This window comes from Salvelinus sp. IW2-2015, linkage group LG18, assembly GCF_002910315.2.
Source record: "Salvelinus sp. IW2-2015 linkage group LG18, ASM291031v2, whole genome shotgun sequence".
NCBI classification, from domain to species: domain Eukaryota; kingdom Metazoa; phylum Chordata; class Actinopteri; order Salmoniformes; family Salmonidae; genus Salvelinus; species Salvelinus sp. IW2-2015.
In genome coordinates this window covers 69,077,964-69,093,896 of record NC_036858.1, presented here as the reverse complement: position 1 = coordinate 69,093,896, position 15,933 = coordinate 69,077,964, and the positions used below count along the sequence as shown (strand labels likewise).

Sequence of the window (15,933 nt, the reverse complement as noted above, 5' to 3'; positions counted from 1 at the left end):
ATTACTTTATCCTATCCTAGCTATTCCTAGGTATTGTTACTTCTTTTTTATATTTATGAGTTATTTTTGTATATATTTATATAGTTTTAACTGTTATGATTATTTATGTGTTGGGGGTTCATACAAGCTAGAACCACCAGGTGTCACTCAGAGCCCATCCAGTGAGAAGACCTATTCMCTTAATGGCCTCTGTGACAGTGATGGAGTTACAGTGCGCTGCGTAATATGAAACAGAAAAAAACAGAATGTTTGCGGTCCAAACACTTAAGACACATCCTCGTCCACTTACCCTGACCTTCCCTTGGGGGAATCCCTGTCACCATTAAGGGCCGTCCAAATTATTAGCCAAGCAAGGGAAGTTTGCAACGTAAGCCCACCAGCACTCGTTTTTAGTCGAGTTTGCGAGTGTACTATTATGTTCATACTTCGGAGCCTGAACTCACCATAATTCAATTCGCGACGATTGTACTTCCGCTAAGAAAAGTCCGCCAAAAACTAAAACCCCAACGTCAAGATATGGAGTCAACATACAAGTGTAAGTAAAGACGAATGTAAATAAGTTAGAAATGGTGCTACAAATGCAAACACGTCTCGTAACAGTAATGATGTTTTTGTTTGGTTAGATTTAGGAAATTGTAGAAATAAAACATTTTCGTTCTTCACTAGTTCCAGCTAGGCAGGCTAACGTTATTTAGCTAATTCATTTGCTAGCTATCATACAGTAGGCGGATATTAATAATTGTATATTTAATGTAAGTAGAAATGCAATCATAATTGACTGTAGCTCATATAAAGCACCCACAAACTACCGGTGGCTGAAAACACAATCATCGCGGGATGAACGAGTGACGAATTTCCGGCCAAGGGCGGTCCATTTAAAAATCATTCCTTCCTCACTCGCCCTGCAAGTGTATACTCGTCAGGAGGGGGCGCTCAAGATAGGGGCATGAGAGGTCGTAACATTTCTAGCTGAGGAACAATTTTGGGGTTTTCTTACAACGTTTATACATTTTAGGCTGTAGTTGCAACAACATCAACAAAAAAGATTTAGCCATACAATGTAGCTATTTTGAATTGTTTCGTAATTAATCAAGCCATTGAAATATATATTTTTGACTATTTCCAACCAACAAGCTACCTATCAAAGTTTCAGCGTGTTTAGCTAACATTAGCTAGCTAACATCTTCATATAGCTAGCAGCATGGAGTCAGGACATAACAAAACTGTTGTTGAGATGTCCAAGGAGGAAAGAGGAATTGCAGAAACTCATTCATATGCTTGCCGTGTAGAAAAGCGGGGTGAATGTGATTCATACCCGAATACACCAACCAAGGTGCAACTTCTACAAACAGCATAATCCATCTCCCGGACGATGTTGTCCTGTAGTTGGCTCAGTGATGGTTCGCTTCTCAGCTTTTTTTGGATGTGAACCACATTCAATTCATTGTTGTGAATACTCATGCTACCAATAGCAAGTCAAGTAACTATTTTATTTAGAGACATTGAGAGGAAAATAAGTAAAATTGTCTAAATTTCCATTAGCCAAAGTAATGTGTGTGTGTGTGGGGGGGGGATTTTAAGGCAGTATTACATGATATGTGGGGGGGGATTTTAAGGCAGTATTACATGATTTACATTTACATTTAAGTCATTTAGCAGACGCTCTTATCCAGAGCGACTTACAAATTGGATAATCTAGATAGATGCTTCCTAAGGATAGCAATTCTGATTGTGAGAGTAAAATAAATACTTAGGGAAGAGATTCCAAATACTGTTCTGGTTCTTACTTAATCCAATTTATTTTAAAAGTATTATTTAGAGTATTGAAATCTAAAACCTCAARACCTCCTTAGGTGTTCTAGAAATTTGGAGACATAAGATTATGTTTACATGGAGTACCAAAGATGTATCTATACAATCCGGTATTGATTTCTGGCTGATATATTAAGATATGGCTGACAAAGTTGATAGTCTCAATTGAACCATAGATTTTTAACAGACCACAAAGGGAATTCAATAAAGATACATATGCTTGGTTTGTCAACAAAGAATTGTTAGTAAAGGTTACTGGAAATTTAACAAGACTTTACTAGAGAATGAAGTATTTAAGAAGGAAGTAGAAGGAATTATTGATAAATATTGGMACCGTGCGTGTGTTATGAATACGTTTGGAAGTTACTGGGAACTAATGAAATGTGATATAAGGTTGTTGGCTATTTCAATGGGGAAAGAAATTGCTCGTGTCAAGAGAGAAAGAACATAACATCATAAAGGGAATATTGGATTATACTAAAAGAACTGATAGAATTAATCAGGAATTACTGGAGCTATCATCACTGCAAATGGGGTTAGACTGTATCTACGAGGAAAAGGCCCAGGGAGTGTTTGTAAGATCAAGACAAATGGATGGAAGAGGGAGAAAGAAATACATTTTTTTTTTTTTGAAAAAAGGACAGGCGAAATGACTTCCGTATGTAAATTAATGATTAATAATACTCCCAATGAAAATCCAAAAGAAATCTCTCAGCATGTTACCCAGTTTTATCAGAATCTGTATACATCAGCCCAGTCAAATTCCAATATGTATTATTTCTTAGACAATGTAGCAAACATTGCTAAGAAGATAGAGAATGATTTCTGTGATGAGTTATCAGAAATTGAGATAAAAGATTGTATTAAAAGCCTTAAAGACAATAGATCCCCTGGAAATGATGGTTTAACAAGTGAGCAAACATTGCTAAGAAGATAGAGAATGATTTCTGTGATGAGTTATCAGAAATTGAGATAAAAGATTGTATTAAAAGCCTTAAAGACAATAGATCCCCTGGAAATGATGGTTTAACAAGTGAGCAAACATTGCTAAGAAGATAGAGAATGATTTCTGTGATGAGTTATCAGAAATTGAGATAAAAGATTGTATTAAAAGCCTTAAAGACAATAGATCCCCTGGAAATGATGGTTTAACAAGTGAGTTCTATAAAACGTTCAGTGATCGATTGATTCCTTTCATTCTTGCCATGTTCCAAGAATCAATAGAAAAAGGGGAGTTACTGACTTCCTTAAAGCAAGGTGTAATTATTTTGATTCCCAAACCTAATAAGGATAGTCTCTATATAGACAACTGGAGGCCCATTAGCCTGTTGAATAATGATGGAAAGTTATTTTCCCTTGTATTTGCTAAGAGGTTGAAACAAGGCTTACATCATATAATTGATGAAGAACAATCTAGTTTTATGCATGGTCGACACATTAGTAATAACATCAGGTTGATCTTAGATATGATTGACTAGAATGACCTCATCCTTGATGAGAGTTTTCTAATGTTTGTTGATTCTTATAAATCTTTTGACACTGTAGAATATAAGTTTATGTTCAAAGCAATATGTTTTTTGGGGTTTGGTGCCTTTTTTGTTGTTGAAAACAGTCCAAACTTTATATAGTGGTTGTACTGGCTCTGAAATTAGCTCACGGGACATCCCAAAGATTTGATATTGGGCGTGGCATTAGACAGGGCTATTTATTTTATTTTTTATTGGTTACTCAAATTATGGCTCTTCATATCAAGAAAGGGAATTTAAGGTTTTTCAGCACTTGGCAATGAATTTTAACTATATCAACTGGCTGATGATACCACCACCACACCATGGTCGGGTTTTATTGTCCAAAGTTGAATGGTTATCCAGATTGGTTTATGTCTCGTTATCACTTGACTTACCCCCTAAAATTGTAAATGACTTAGATCAGATTCTTTATAATTTTATTTGGAGGAACAAGCCTCACTATCTACGGAAAGATCTTCTCAGTAAGTAATACCCAAGAACAAGGAGGTCTTGAGGTTTTAGATTTCAATAGTCTAAATAATACTTTTAAAATAAATTGGATTAAGTATATTAAGAACCAGAACAGTATTTGGAATCTCTTCCCTAAGTATTTATTTGACTCTGGTGGTGGTTTAGAATTTCTGCTTCGGTGGAATTTTGATGTCGATAAAATCCAAGTAAAATTGGCCAAATTCCATAAGCAGGCACTTTTAGCTTGGATGTTAGCCTATAAACATACTTCCTATGGAACAACAAAGATATGCGATTTAAAAATAAGGTTTTTTTCGTTACTGGTTTGAGAATAAAATTATTTTGGTTGGTCAGTTACTGAATGAGGATGGATACCTACTCTCATATGGGGAATTTCTTGCTAAGTTTAGAATTCCAATAACCCCGAAAGAATATGCAATTGTTTTTGATGCGATTCCAAAGGCGGTTGTATTTCTTTTAAATTCCTCTGTGGCTGATGTAAGTAACATACATTTTAAATGAAAATATATTAATTGGCAATATTAACATCCTCAAAGATAAATGTAGTAATAAACAGATTAGAAATATTGTTTGTGATACTACATTTCCCTCAGCAAGATGTTTTTGGTCAAATATCTATGGTGATATACAATGGGGGAAAGCATGGAAAATTCCTTACAAATATTGTGTCAGTAACAAGGTAAAGGAAGTTTCATTTAAAATGTTACATATAATTTATCCTGTGAAACATGTTTTGCAAAGATTAAAGCTGAATACTGACTATAATTGAGATGTCTGTGGTTTGGAGAAAGATTTAAAAAATGTACCTGTATTTATAGTAGATTTTTTGGGGATTGACATACAGAACTTTGTTACAAAGAAAACGGGACAGGTTGTGATATATTGATTTATTTCMGAAATTCTGGCATTGACAAAGATGTAGTATATTTCATTCAACTGCTAGTAATATTAGCTACATTTCAAATTGAGAAATGCAAATGGTCTAATTCACAACTTTTTTTTCCCCTTTATAAATGAATTTAAACAATATGGCACTACTTTAACAAAAATGAAAAACAAAAAGACAATTAAAACTTGTATTATTAATGAATATGATTTGTTTCTTTAGGATTCCTGGCAATGTAAATAGTTTGTATGTATGCTTGTTTGCATGTGACTATTCCTTTTTGTTTGTTGATAATTGTAAATAAAATACAAATAATTWATTTAAAACAGTGTATACTCATCAGACGTAATGATACGTCATCAGAAGTGTCCACTAAGGGGATAGGGTGTGTCTTTTAAGTGTTTGGATTGCGGCCACTGTCAATGGGTTGGGCTTGAGATGCTGGTTGGGTTGACTCTCGCCCCTCCGCCAAACCTGACGAGAATGAGCYTGCCTGCCTTTCCAAGTAATTTAAACAGGTTTCGGCTACTGTGCACGGATTACGTTGCGATCTAGGGTGGGGCTTTCAGATTTGATCAGTAAAAAAGGTGTAGCCTACACAAACCCATACTGTATTTGGACGCCTGACCGCTTCTATCCGCACTGTCTGGTCTGTGTTTGTCGAATATGTTTCGCTGTGGAATTGCGTATCCAAGATGCAGGTGGATCGTACCACTTCTTTTGCTTTTTGCGATTATATTTGACATTATTGCCATTGCTGCTACTTCGGGATGGGTTGAGGACAAGGACGCAAAGTCCCACTACGCAAGTATGTGGAGTCAATGCCGAGGTCGGAATGACAACTGGGAATGCAAATCTCTCATGGAATTCTGTAAGTATCATATTGAAAAAAAATCTATAAAGATTCACTTAACAGCCCTAATCATAGTGACAAGGAAAATAACACTATATTAATTATTTGACAATATAGCCTTCTGTACTATAGTGTGTATGTATTCAGAATTTGATTTGGAGACTGCTCACAGTAAGGCTGATCTGGGGTGGGTGTAATTTGTGGAACGTTCCAACAGGAATCTGTTCCAAAGTACAAGGTTTGCCAACAAACAACACATACAAAGTAGCATGATCAGTTCACCTAGCTAACTAGCTGCCGAAAAACGTAATTAAATAACCCACTCCCTACAACTTTGTATGCATTTGTTGGTAACCTTGTTATTTATAAAGTTTTTGTTACAGATTCCTGTTGGAACGTTCCACAAATTATACCCACTCTCTGATCAAGATCATAATAACTAATATTCAGCCTACATAGTACAAAAGGTATTCCACAGAGGCATTTCATTAGTTGTATATTGTTTGTTGGGCAAGTGCATGGGYCTACTTCATGATCAACCTATTTCTTTATTTCGGTCCACAATTCCTTTTACTTAAGTCAGCCCTCAACAAGCAAAGGAATGCTCTCCTTGGGGTTTTTCAATGGCAAAGTGGCAGCCAGTCAGAGTAAACTTCGAACAACACTTGATTTTCCCTGTTTCCCATTGTCTTTACCCCCTGTTTGTTGGGTGTTTTCCTGCACATTTTACAGCTACTATAACATCTCAACTCATCATGGTAATCAGYGAATATTTCTGATCAAGCACATATCCACTCAGATCCTTTCTCATACTAAATTAAAATGTTGGCTGCTTTAGATATATTGTAAGAATAGAAATCAAATGTCAGAGGTTGCGTCACATTTTTTACATGCAACCAAGGTTCCAATTCCTAACAATAGTATATGATAGAACAAAATAGAATAGAGAATTGCCTTTGAATATTGGTATTAACAGGCAGGATGGATTCATGTCAAGATGGCTTTCTCAGTCATGTTCTCAGGGCTATTTTTAGAAGTGGGATGAGTGCCCCTACCAAGCTGGAGAGGTCCTGCTACAAACCACTGCCAGACAATCTGTGGTGAGAAAAGATAATTGAGAAAATGCCTCTGTCTTCACTGGACACTGGTGAAGAATATCCATGTCTGGTACGCTCGGAACATATGCTATTACTCAAAACTCAGGAAGTACTGCTGCAGTCAGTCAGTCAGTTAGGACAGCTGTGTTGTCATTCAGGTAGCAGTCCAAATGGAGGAATAGTTTCAGCTCTCAGTAAACAACATTGTTGATGTTATAAGGAGAGGAAAAGACAGTTACACTTATCCCAGTGTCCTTGCTCAGTCAGTGGGTTACTTACCCCAGCGTCCTTGCTCAGTCAGTGGGTTACTTACCCCAGCGTCCTTGCTCAGTCAGTGGGTTACGTACCCCAGTGTCCTTGCTCGGTCAGTGGGTTACGTACCCCAGTGTCCTTGCTCGGTCAGTGGGTTACTTACCCCAGTGTCCTTGCTCGGTCAGTGGGTTACTTACCCCAGTGTCCTTGCTCATCAGTGGGATACTTACCCCAGCGTCCTTGCACTGTCAGTGGGTTACTTACCCCAGTGGTTACTTACCCCAGTGTCCTTGCTCAGTCAGTGGGTTACTTACCCCAGTGTCCTTGCTCGGTCAGTGGGTTACTTACCCCAGTGTCCTTGCTCAGTCAGTGGGTTACTTACCCAGTGTCCTTGCTCAGTCAGTGGGTTACTTACCCAGTGTCCTTGCTCATCAGTGGGTTACTTACCCCAGTGTCCTTGCTCGGTCAGTGGGTTACTTACCCAGTGTCCTTGCTCGGTCAGTGGGTTACTTACCCCAGTGTCCTTGCTCGGTCAGTGGGTTACTTACCCCAGTGTCCTTGCTCGGTCAGTGGGTTACTTACCCCAGTGTCCTTGCTCGGTCAGTGGGTTACTTACCCCAGTGTCCTTGCTCGGTCAGTGGGTTACTTATCCCAGTGTCCTTGCTCAGTCAGTGGGTTACTTAACATAAAATGCAACCATTAATTTACCCTAAACTGTGGGATTGCATAGCAGGCAGGTGGAATTGGACTCAGAGAAATTAAATTGGTATAATTGTACCCTTCATTTTCATGCCATAAAAAGTTAGTTTATAACTAGTCAAATACAAATCAAGGAGAATGATATATTTCTTTTTATTATGTGGTGTATGTGGAGTCAGTGCTGCTGGTCCAAGGGTAACAATGTTTGGGTGAGTGCAGTTGGCTGTAATGTCGCTATCTGACTGGTGCCATCAAGATGAACTARTATTGACATATTACCACTGGAACACAACTTTGTTGTGATTAATCAACCCCAGCCGGATGTTGTCCATTCCAAGGGCCACTTCCTGTCTCTTCCTGGGTGGGAAGATGGCATGGAGGGATTCTCTGGAATTAGTGGTGTCATGTTGCATAGATGATGTTATGGGATTTGTTTGTCTTCACAATCAAACCCGTGTGAACATTTCAAATTGTCTCTGTATATTGTGTAATAACACAGTAATTACTATTGTATCAACATTGTTTTAATATTGTCAGACTAATTTATTAATCCCTCAATAATAGGAATTGCCTAATGGGGTTGTGCATTTTTGTTTGATTATTAGGCTATGTAAAAAAAAWAATTGCCAAATCAATGTGATAGAGCCTACCTAAAACTGCAAGCATACCTCTTAGCTTGGAGTCACATAAMGAACTTGCTTATTTAAAATGCACAGTGCATGAATGAAATCAACAATACTCAAACGTGCACCTTAACCAAACAGTGGCAAACTCAATTATAGAATCTGTACTTAATCGCTGTAGATGACGACTCAACTGATTCAATCGATTTAAGTTCAGACCCATACTTTTTCAAATTAACAACATTGGTTTGCCATTGGTTGTTTATTTTGAACTTGATTAGGAAAGTCACAAGACAGATGTTCCCCTTCTGGAGAGTATTTAGACTCAGGCATATTTGTGAGCTATCTTTGGCCCTGTGAGCTGTCCACATCACACTGTTTGAATTAGATTAAAGTACTCACACTAACATTTTAAAGAGATCCTTCACTAGCATTTAAAGAGATCCTTTGCAACAGTCAAACAACTGTAACAGTCGGCTACTAATACACTAAAACGGTTCTCGACCATGGACTTGAGATCCAGAGAAGCACATCATTTTGAGTGTGAGAATATCTACATTTCCTGAACACAAGGGACATTATCCTTTCTCATGCCACCTCTCTACATCTGTTTAATGTTTGAATGATACTCTACTGTATGGTTTAGTACACACAAAGTTAAACTTGTTAGACTAGGATCCCGTTGTCTGTTAGAGGCAAGTGAAGGCATGACTGCAGTGCCTGAAGCTCAGGCGTAGGCTGCCTGTCATTTAATCCTGATGGTAGACAGAGTGAATAATTTAAGGTGTGAGCTCTGCATTTGCATGCAACATATGTCAGTTAATAACCTACCACCAGTAATGTGTGTTGAAATATGATGCAGTTGTGATACTGTAGAACAAAGTTTTGCTCCGCATTGCAATGAAACCTATCAGGATTCAGTCATACATTTATTATAATACACTGGTTTCATTGCAATATTTGTGTTGCKGCATAACAATGTACTACCCTCCTTACCTAATACAGGTGTAAATATTTGACTAAATTGGGCCTTCCTCTATTAAACTTATGCTAAATAGTTTATTCTACTGACAATTACTTTTTGTTCATGTTCTTATATTTTCTTATTTCTTATTGTTGTTGCTTTGTCCAGCATGAACCTGCCAGTAACCATTTCGTTAGATGGTATAAACCATGTGTTTCATGTACATACGACTAATAAAACTTGGAACTTGAAACTACTACAAGCGAGGGTACTTTCTGCAACAATGTGCAAGCGCATTGCTGGTTTCTTTAACATTCAAGAGAAGGAGMTCAAACCAGACCCCCTAAATAGCTATGAGAGTCTCTCATTCACAACCTAATCTGATTGGGGGACAAATCTTTCATTTGTGAGAATTTCTTATTGTAGAATTCCATGGACAATGTGTTTAAACGTATTGGATGCATAATCACAACTTTTCTTTAAATGAGATGTTGTTTTTGGTGTCCTCCTGGCCCTGTAATTGTGTTATTGTTGGGTGTGGTAGGGTGTTTCTTTTTTTATTAAATACAGAAATATCTAATTCACATAAATATTCACACCCCTGAGTCAATACATGTTAGAATCACATTTATTCAAGTTAAAGTTTCAATGTTACATGCACAAGGACAGTGAAATGCCTTTCTTACAAACTCAAAACCCAACCAGTAATTAGTAATCAATAACAATGTACTGATGAAAAAAATTAAACGAGAAATAATAATAAAAAATATGAAATACACAATTAAGTAAGTAAGAATAGCATACTATATACAGGAAATATTTAACAAGTTAGTTCCAATACCATATTTACATGTGCAGGGATACTGGAGTGATATGTATAGAGGTAAGGTGACTAGGCAACAGAATATAAGACAAACTGTGCTACTATTTATATGTGAGTGGGTGTGTAGAGTCAGTATAAATGTGTGTGTGAGTGATCAGGTGATGGAGTGAGTGTTTGTGTGTGTGTTGTAGTGATGGTGTCTGTGCATGTGTAGTGCCCTGTGAAGTGTGCATAGAGCGTGCAAATACTGAAATAAAAGGTCAATAAAGATACAAGGTAAACTCGGTCCGTGTAGCTATTTTGTTGGCTATTTATCAGTCTTATTGCGTGGTGATAGAAGCTGTTCAAGCGCCTGTTGGTGTCAGATTTCTGGGTAAGTCTCTAAGAATGCAAATGCATGCTTTTCAACCGATTGCTGCCCCCACCCACCCGCACGACTAGCATCACTACTCTGGACGGTTCTGACTTAGAATATGTGGACAACTACAAATACCTAGGTGTCTGATTAGACTGTAAACTCTCCTTCCAGACTCATATTAAACATCTTCAATCCAAAATTAAATCTAGAATAGACTTCCTATTTCGCAACAAAACCTCTTTCACTCATGCTGCCAAACATACCCTCATAAAACTGACTATCCTACTGATCCTTGACTTCGGCGATGTCATTTACAAAATAGCCTCCAACACTCTACTCAGCAAATTGAATGCAGTCTATCATAGTGCCATCCGTTTTGTCACCAAAGCCCCATATACTACCCACCACTGCGAGCTGTACGCTCTCGTTGGCTGGCCCTCGCTTCCTATTCTTTGCCAAACCAACTGGCTCCAGGTCATCTATAAGTCTTTGCTAGGTAAMGCCCCGCCTTATCTCAGCTCACTGGTCACCATAGSAACACCTAGCACGCGCTCCAGCAGGTATATTTCACTGGTCATCCCCAAAGCCAACTCCTCCTTTGGCCGCCTTTCCTTCCAGTTCTCTGCTGCCAATGACTGAAACGAATTGCAAAAATCACTGAAGCTGGAGACATATCTCCCTCACTAACTTTAAGCATCAGCTGTCAGAGCAGCTTACCGATCACTGCACCTGTACACCGCCCATCTGTAAATAGCCCACCCAACTACCTTATCCACATATTGTTATTTATTTTTGCTCTTTTGCACCCCAGTATCTCTACTTGCACATCATCATCTGCACATCTATCACTCCAGTGTTAATGCTAAATTGTAATAATTTCACCACTATGGCCTATTTATTGCCTTACCTCCCTAATCTTACTACATTTGCACACACTCTACATGGATTTTTCTATTGTGTTATTGACTGTACGTTTGTTTATCCCATGTTTTTGTCGCACTGCTTTGCTTTATCTTGGCCAGGTCGCAGTTGTAAATGAGAACTTGTTCTCAACTGGCCTACCTGGATAGATAAAAACATTTTAAAAAATAACTACACACCTGGATTGTATAATATTTGCACATTCTTTTTAATGTTCTTCAAGTTCTGTCAAGTTGGTTGTTGATCTTTGCTAGACAGACATTTTTAAAGTCTTGCCATGTATCTTCAGGACCATTTTAAGTCAAAATTGTAGCTAGGCCACCCACAAAATTGTAGCTAGGAACATTCAATGTCGTCTTGGTAAGCAACTCCAGTGAATATTTGGCCTTGTGTTTTAGGTTATTGTCCTGCTGAAATGTGAATTTGTCACACAGTGTATGTTGGAAGGCAGACAACCAGGTTTTCCTCTAGGATTTTTCCTGTGCTTAGCTCTATTCCATTTATTTTTATCCTAAAAAATACTCCCTGGTCCTTGCAGATGACAAGCATACCCATAACATGATGCAGTGACCACCATGCTTGAAAATATGAAGTGGTACTCAGTGATGTGTTGTTGGATTTGCCCCAAAACATAACGCTTTGTATTCAGGACATAAAGTTAATTTATTTGCCACAATTTTTTTTTTTTTTATTATTATTTTTTTACAGTTTTACTGTATTGCCTTATTGCAAACAGGATGCATGTTTTGTAATATTTGTATTATGTACAGGCTTCCTTCTTTTCACTCTGTCATTTAGGTTAGTTTGTGGAGTAACTACAATGTTGTTGATCCATCAGTTTTCTCTTATCACAACCATTGAACTTGTTTAAAAGTCACCATTGGCCTCACGGTAAAATCCCTGAGCGGTTTCCTTCCTCTCCGGCAACTGAGTTAGGAAGGAAACCTTGTTCTTTGTAGTGACTGGGTGTATTGAAACACCATCCAAAGTGTAAGTAATAACTTCACCATGCTCCAACGGATATTCAATGTCTGCTTTTGTCACGCCCTGACCTTAGTTATCTATGTTTTCTTTATTATTTTGGTTAGGTCAGGGTGTGACGATGGTGGGTTCTTGTTCTATGTTTAGTTGCCTGTCTGCACTATCCATATTAGCTTCACGGTTCGTTTTGTTATTTTGTTCGTTTTGTTCAGTGTTCATTCTTTAAATAAAGAAGAACGTACGCTTACCACGCTGCGCCTTGTTCTCCTCCCTACGACGGCCGTGACAGCTTTTTACATTTTTACCTATCTCCCTAGTCTTTGTGGTTGAATCTGTGTTTGAAATTCTTTGCTCGACTGAGGGACCTTACAGATAATTGTATGTGTGGGGTACAGAGATGAGGTAGTCATTCAAAACACTATTATTGCCATACAACTTATTATGTGACTTGTTAAGTACATGTTTACTCCTGAACTTATTTAGACTTGCCATACCAAAGGGGTTGAATACTTATTGACTCAAGACATTTCAACTTTTCATTTGTAAAAATGTTCCACTTTGACAAAATGGGGTATTGTGTGTAGGCCAGTGACACAAAATCTCCAATTTAAATTCGGGCTGTAAAACAATATGTGAAAAAGGGAAAGGGGTGTGACTACTTTCTGAAGGCACTGTACTAAACATTGCTTGTTGTGTTTTCAGCTTGGGCCCAGGCTGTGGCAGCTCTTATGATCATCGGCCTCATCATCCTTATCATAGCCTTCATCATCTCCTGTATTGCTCTCTGCTGCACCCTCAACATCAGCCTTCTGCCTGTCATCGGGGTCCTGCTCTTCATCACTGGTAAGAAACACAACACCTTTCTGTTCTTTTTGGGGCGGTTTCCCAGATTAATTTTACTCCTGGACTATAAAGCAATATCCATTAAATGCTTTTTAGTCCAATATTAGGTGTAATCTGTGTCAGGGAAACCGCTCCCTTATGTTTTTGTACTTCAAGTGTCTGAGCTAATGGAGGAGAAGTTAGTTATTGAAGACGTAGTGAAATATTGTACAACTGTCTTTCCTTTGTTAATTTGGCCTCCCTCAAAATGTATTGCTCCCAACCTCAAACTACAATTACTCTCATACTTTAGTGCTTCCTATGCTCCTCCACGTTCCGAGGGGACTCAAGTAGCATGGCAACCATAGCTACTGTGTAGTTGGCGAGTCCTAAAGCTAGTCTTCTTATTTGAACCGTTGCCAATGAGAAGAGGGAGTGGGAGTTGTTTGTGTCCCTACTCTACTCTGAGGTTCAGGGAAGGGCTGAGAGAATGTTCTGCATCTGGCTGAGTTACAGCACTGATAGTGAGATAATAGGAACACTCCCCCTCCTAGCTACTCCCCATGTCCCCCCCTTCTGCAGCTGCCACCCTAGTGTGAAACCTGATAGCCCAGCCYGGCCTATGCCTAGGGGAAAAGAGAGGCTACACAGTCACTCAAAATTACCCTGAAACTCTCTGTCAGACATAGCTGAATCATAGAGGTGTCTGACTATAAAGCCGCCGTCCTCTCATGATAATGTTTTCCCAGTGTTTAGAGTGTAGTAAATAAGTATTAGTATTTAGAACTAGTTCTGACTGGATCACCAGTATATGTGGACGTAAAGTAGTAACAGTAGTAATCATCGTTATGTGATCCATTGTTTGATCCCACTTTGTGATTCGCCATCCATACAGTACATTTTTTTATATGTCAACTTTAMCTCACAGTACATCCACCTTCTAATCTAAATGACACATGCTCTAACTTGTTGTTACATCTAAGCCCTAGAGATTTAAGTTCACACACCCTCACGCTAGTTTTGGTAGACTCTCACACTTATGTGTCACTGTTCCACAGTCAGCCTCCTCCCCTGTTTGGAATGATCCATCACTGATGACCCGCTCTGTTCTKCCTGTTTCTGAATGTTCCACCACTGACAAATCTCTGTTCTGCCTGTTTCTCACCACAGTGGTCATTCAGTTCATCGCCCTCATCATCTACCCAGTCAGGTTCAATGACCTGATCTTCGAGGGGCGATACGACTACACCTGGGCCTACGGCTTCGGCTGGGGGGCCACCATCCTCTGCATCGGCTGTGGGATCCTCTTCTGCTGCCTGCCTCGCTACGAGGATGAGCTCACGGGCCTCGCCAAGACCAAATACATCTATACCTCAGCTTAGAGGAACCACGGACACCCCCAGGCTACATCTCAATAGTCTGAAGGGACTTCCCTTATCTCCTTCCCTCCTCATCCCCTTTCCTTCCCTTTATCTTATTTTTCCCTTCTCTTCATCTCCTTCCCTTCATCTGCACTGAGGAAAACAACACAGGATAGTGAAAGCAATATAGTAGTCACCTACCAGGAATTTACTTTCACCTGCTCAGGTTCTTTCATATCAGCCAGATGAAGGAAAGGAAGCCCACTTTAGACTATTGAGATGCAGCCCCAGGCGGACAGAAGACTATTGWGATGCAGCCCCAGGTGGACAGAAGCACCTCTGCCACCACAGAGGACACATCATTGGAGGTCACTTTTGTCATTTCTAACAACGCTGAATGCCCTCTCCGTTGGAAGGATCCCATAGATGTGCCCTATTTCCGACCCTATACTGATCCCTATATTGATTTGAGTGGTCCACATGTTACCAGGGGAGGTTGCCAGGTATGGCTAATCCAGAGGCTTTTTTTCTATCACCTTTGATGTTCTTCTACRTTTGATGTTTGTGTAGAGTAGTTGAAGTGACTCAGAAGCAATATTGCGGATTATACATAAAAAAATGTGCATAAACTGCCATAACCTTATCCTTAAATTAGTTTAATGCAAAATCACAGAAGTGCACTTAATATCAACGGTAAGGACTCCATCCAAGAGTTGATGGATAATGTCAAGTCTTCTTACCAGCTGAGTTAGAGGGCGTATGCCCTACATACAAAGCTAATGTATTTGAATGCAGGATTGTTGGATGTTTTAAGATGTCGCCTTTCAAAAATGTATTCACTTTAATCCTAATTTGAATGGTTCAGGTCATTTACTGGCTAAACTGAATTGTAAGTACAGTAGGGAAAATGTAAACATGAATGTATGGTGCAAGGAAAGAGGCAAGTGTTGATTTGCTTTTATTCAATTAGTTAAAGAATTCTGTTTCTAGTCATTGTATTATGCAACACACAGCTGTATTTTTAAGATTTTCTGTCCTTTTTTTTACATTTAAGTTTTCTTACTCCAACAAGGACAATGTTCTTGTTTTGGCTATGAATGGGTATTGCTGGATTGCATTGTTGTGATAAATGAAAASTAAAACAAATAAAGGAGAAATACACATTTGGCCTGGATTCAATCTGTAGATTGTGGATTCAATCCCCTTTAAATTTCAACCGCGCTACAACGCTGATATTCTGCGCTGCAGATTGAATGTCCATTCCAGGTGCTGATAATGGTAACCAACATGAAGCACCCAACCACAGACTTTTACATATACAGTTCATTCAGCATTTGAAATGATTTCTATTGGTCAACAGCTTATCTTCGAATGTGAAAAGACACATATCTAACCTGCTCCGAACAAATAATTTACGAATTGTGGCTGCACGATATTTTGCAATTGGTGTGAACGACATCATAAACAAGACATACTATTAA

At 38.8% G+C, this 15,933-nt stretch overlaps 2 protein-coding genes and 1 long non-coding RNA gene across 7 annotated transcripts in view; 2 read left to right on the top strand and 1 right to left on the bottom strand.

Annotated features, from left to right (window-relative positions):
- The window catches only part of LOC111978036 (brefeldin A-inhibited guanine nucleotide-exchange protein 3-like), a 12,858-nt gene extending 11,327 nt beyond the window's left edge, over window positions 1-1,531 (bottom strand). For 2 of the 4 annotated variants that reach the window (XM_024007796.2, XM_024007797.2), the window contains exon 1: window positions 1,316-1,531. In XM_024007796.2, the coding sequence (XP_023863564.1) occupies window positions 1,316-1,461 (146 nt within the window). In that variant the 5' untranslated portion in view covers window positions 1,462-1,531. Of the gene's footprint in view, window positions 1-289; window positions 424-443; window positions 528-1,315 lie in introns of those variants that run through there. The other 2 variants (XR_002879099.2, XM_024007798.2) reach the window with 2 other exon arrangements.
- The window catches only part of LOC139029190 (uncharacterized), a 980,011-nt gene extending 964,396 nt beyond the window's left edge, over window positions 1-15,615 (top strand). Inside the window, exon 2 of the long non-coding RNA XR_011481488.1 lies at window positions 15,166-15,615. This is a non-coding gene — a long non-coding RNA (uncharacterized lncRNA). The remainder of the gene's footprint in view (window positions 1-15,165) is intronic.
- Window positions 502-15,615, top strand: LOC111978035 (p53 apoptosis effector related to PMP-22). Of its 2 annotated transcripts, none has more exons than XM_024007795.2 (3): window positions 502-535; window positions 12,972-13,112; window positions 14,262-15,615. In XM_024007795.2, the coding sequence occupies exons 1-3, from the start codon at window positions 517-519 to the stop codon at window positions 14,471-14,473; spliced, it is 372 nt and encodes a 123-aa protein (XP_023863563.1). In that variant the 5' UTR covers window positions 502-516; the 3' UTR covers window positions 14,474-15,615. The 2 variants fall into 2 exon arrangements, with proteins under 2 accessions (XP_023863563.1, XP_023863562.1); XM_024007794.3 differs by lacking the exon at window positions 502-535 and adding an exon at window positions 5,127-5,569.
- Window positions 15,616-15,933: the final 318 nt, after the last annotated feature.

Bases quoted from the DNA above. Each gene is read 5' to 3' on its own strand.
- LOC111978035 (XM_024007794.3), top strand. From the start codon at position 5,365: ATGTTTCGCTGTGGAATTGCGTATCCAAGATGCAGGTGGATCGTACCA. The intron at 5,570-12,971 runs GTAAGTATCATA...TTGTGTTTTCAG, and splicing joins CAAATCTCTCATGGAATTCT to CTTGGGCCCAGGCTGTGGCA. The intron at 13,113-14,261 runs GTAAGAAACACA...TTCTCACCACAG, and splicing joins GGTCCTGCTCTTCATCACTG to TGGTCATTCAGTTCATCGCC.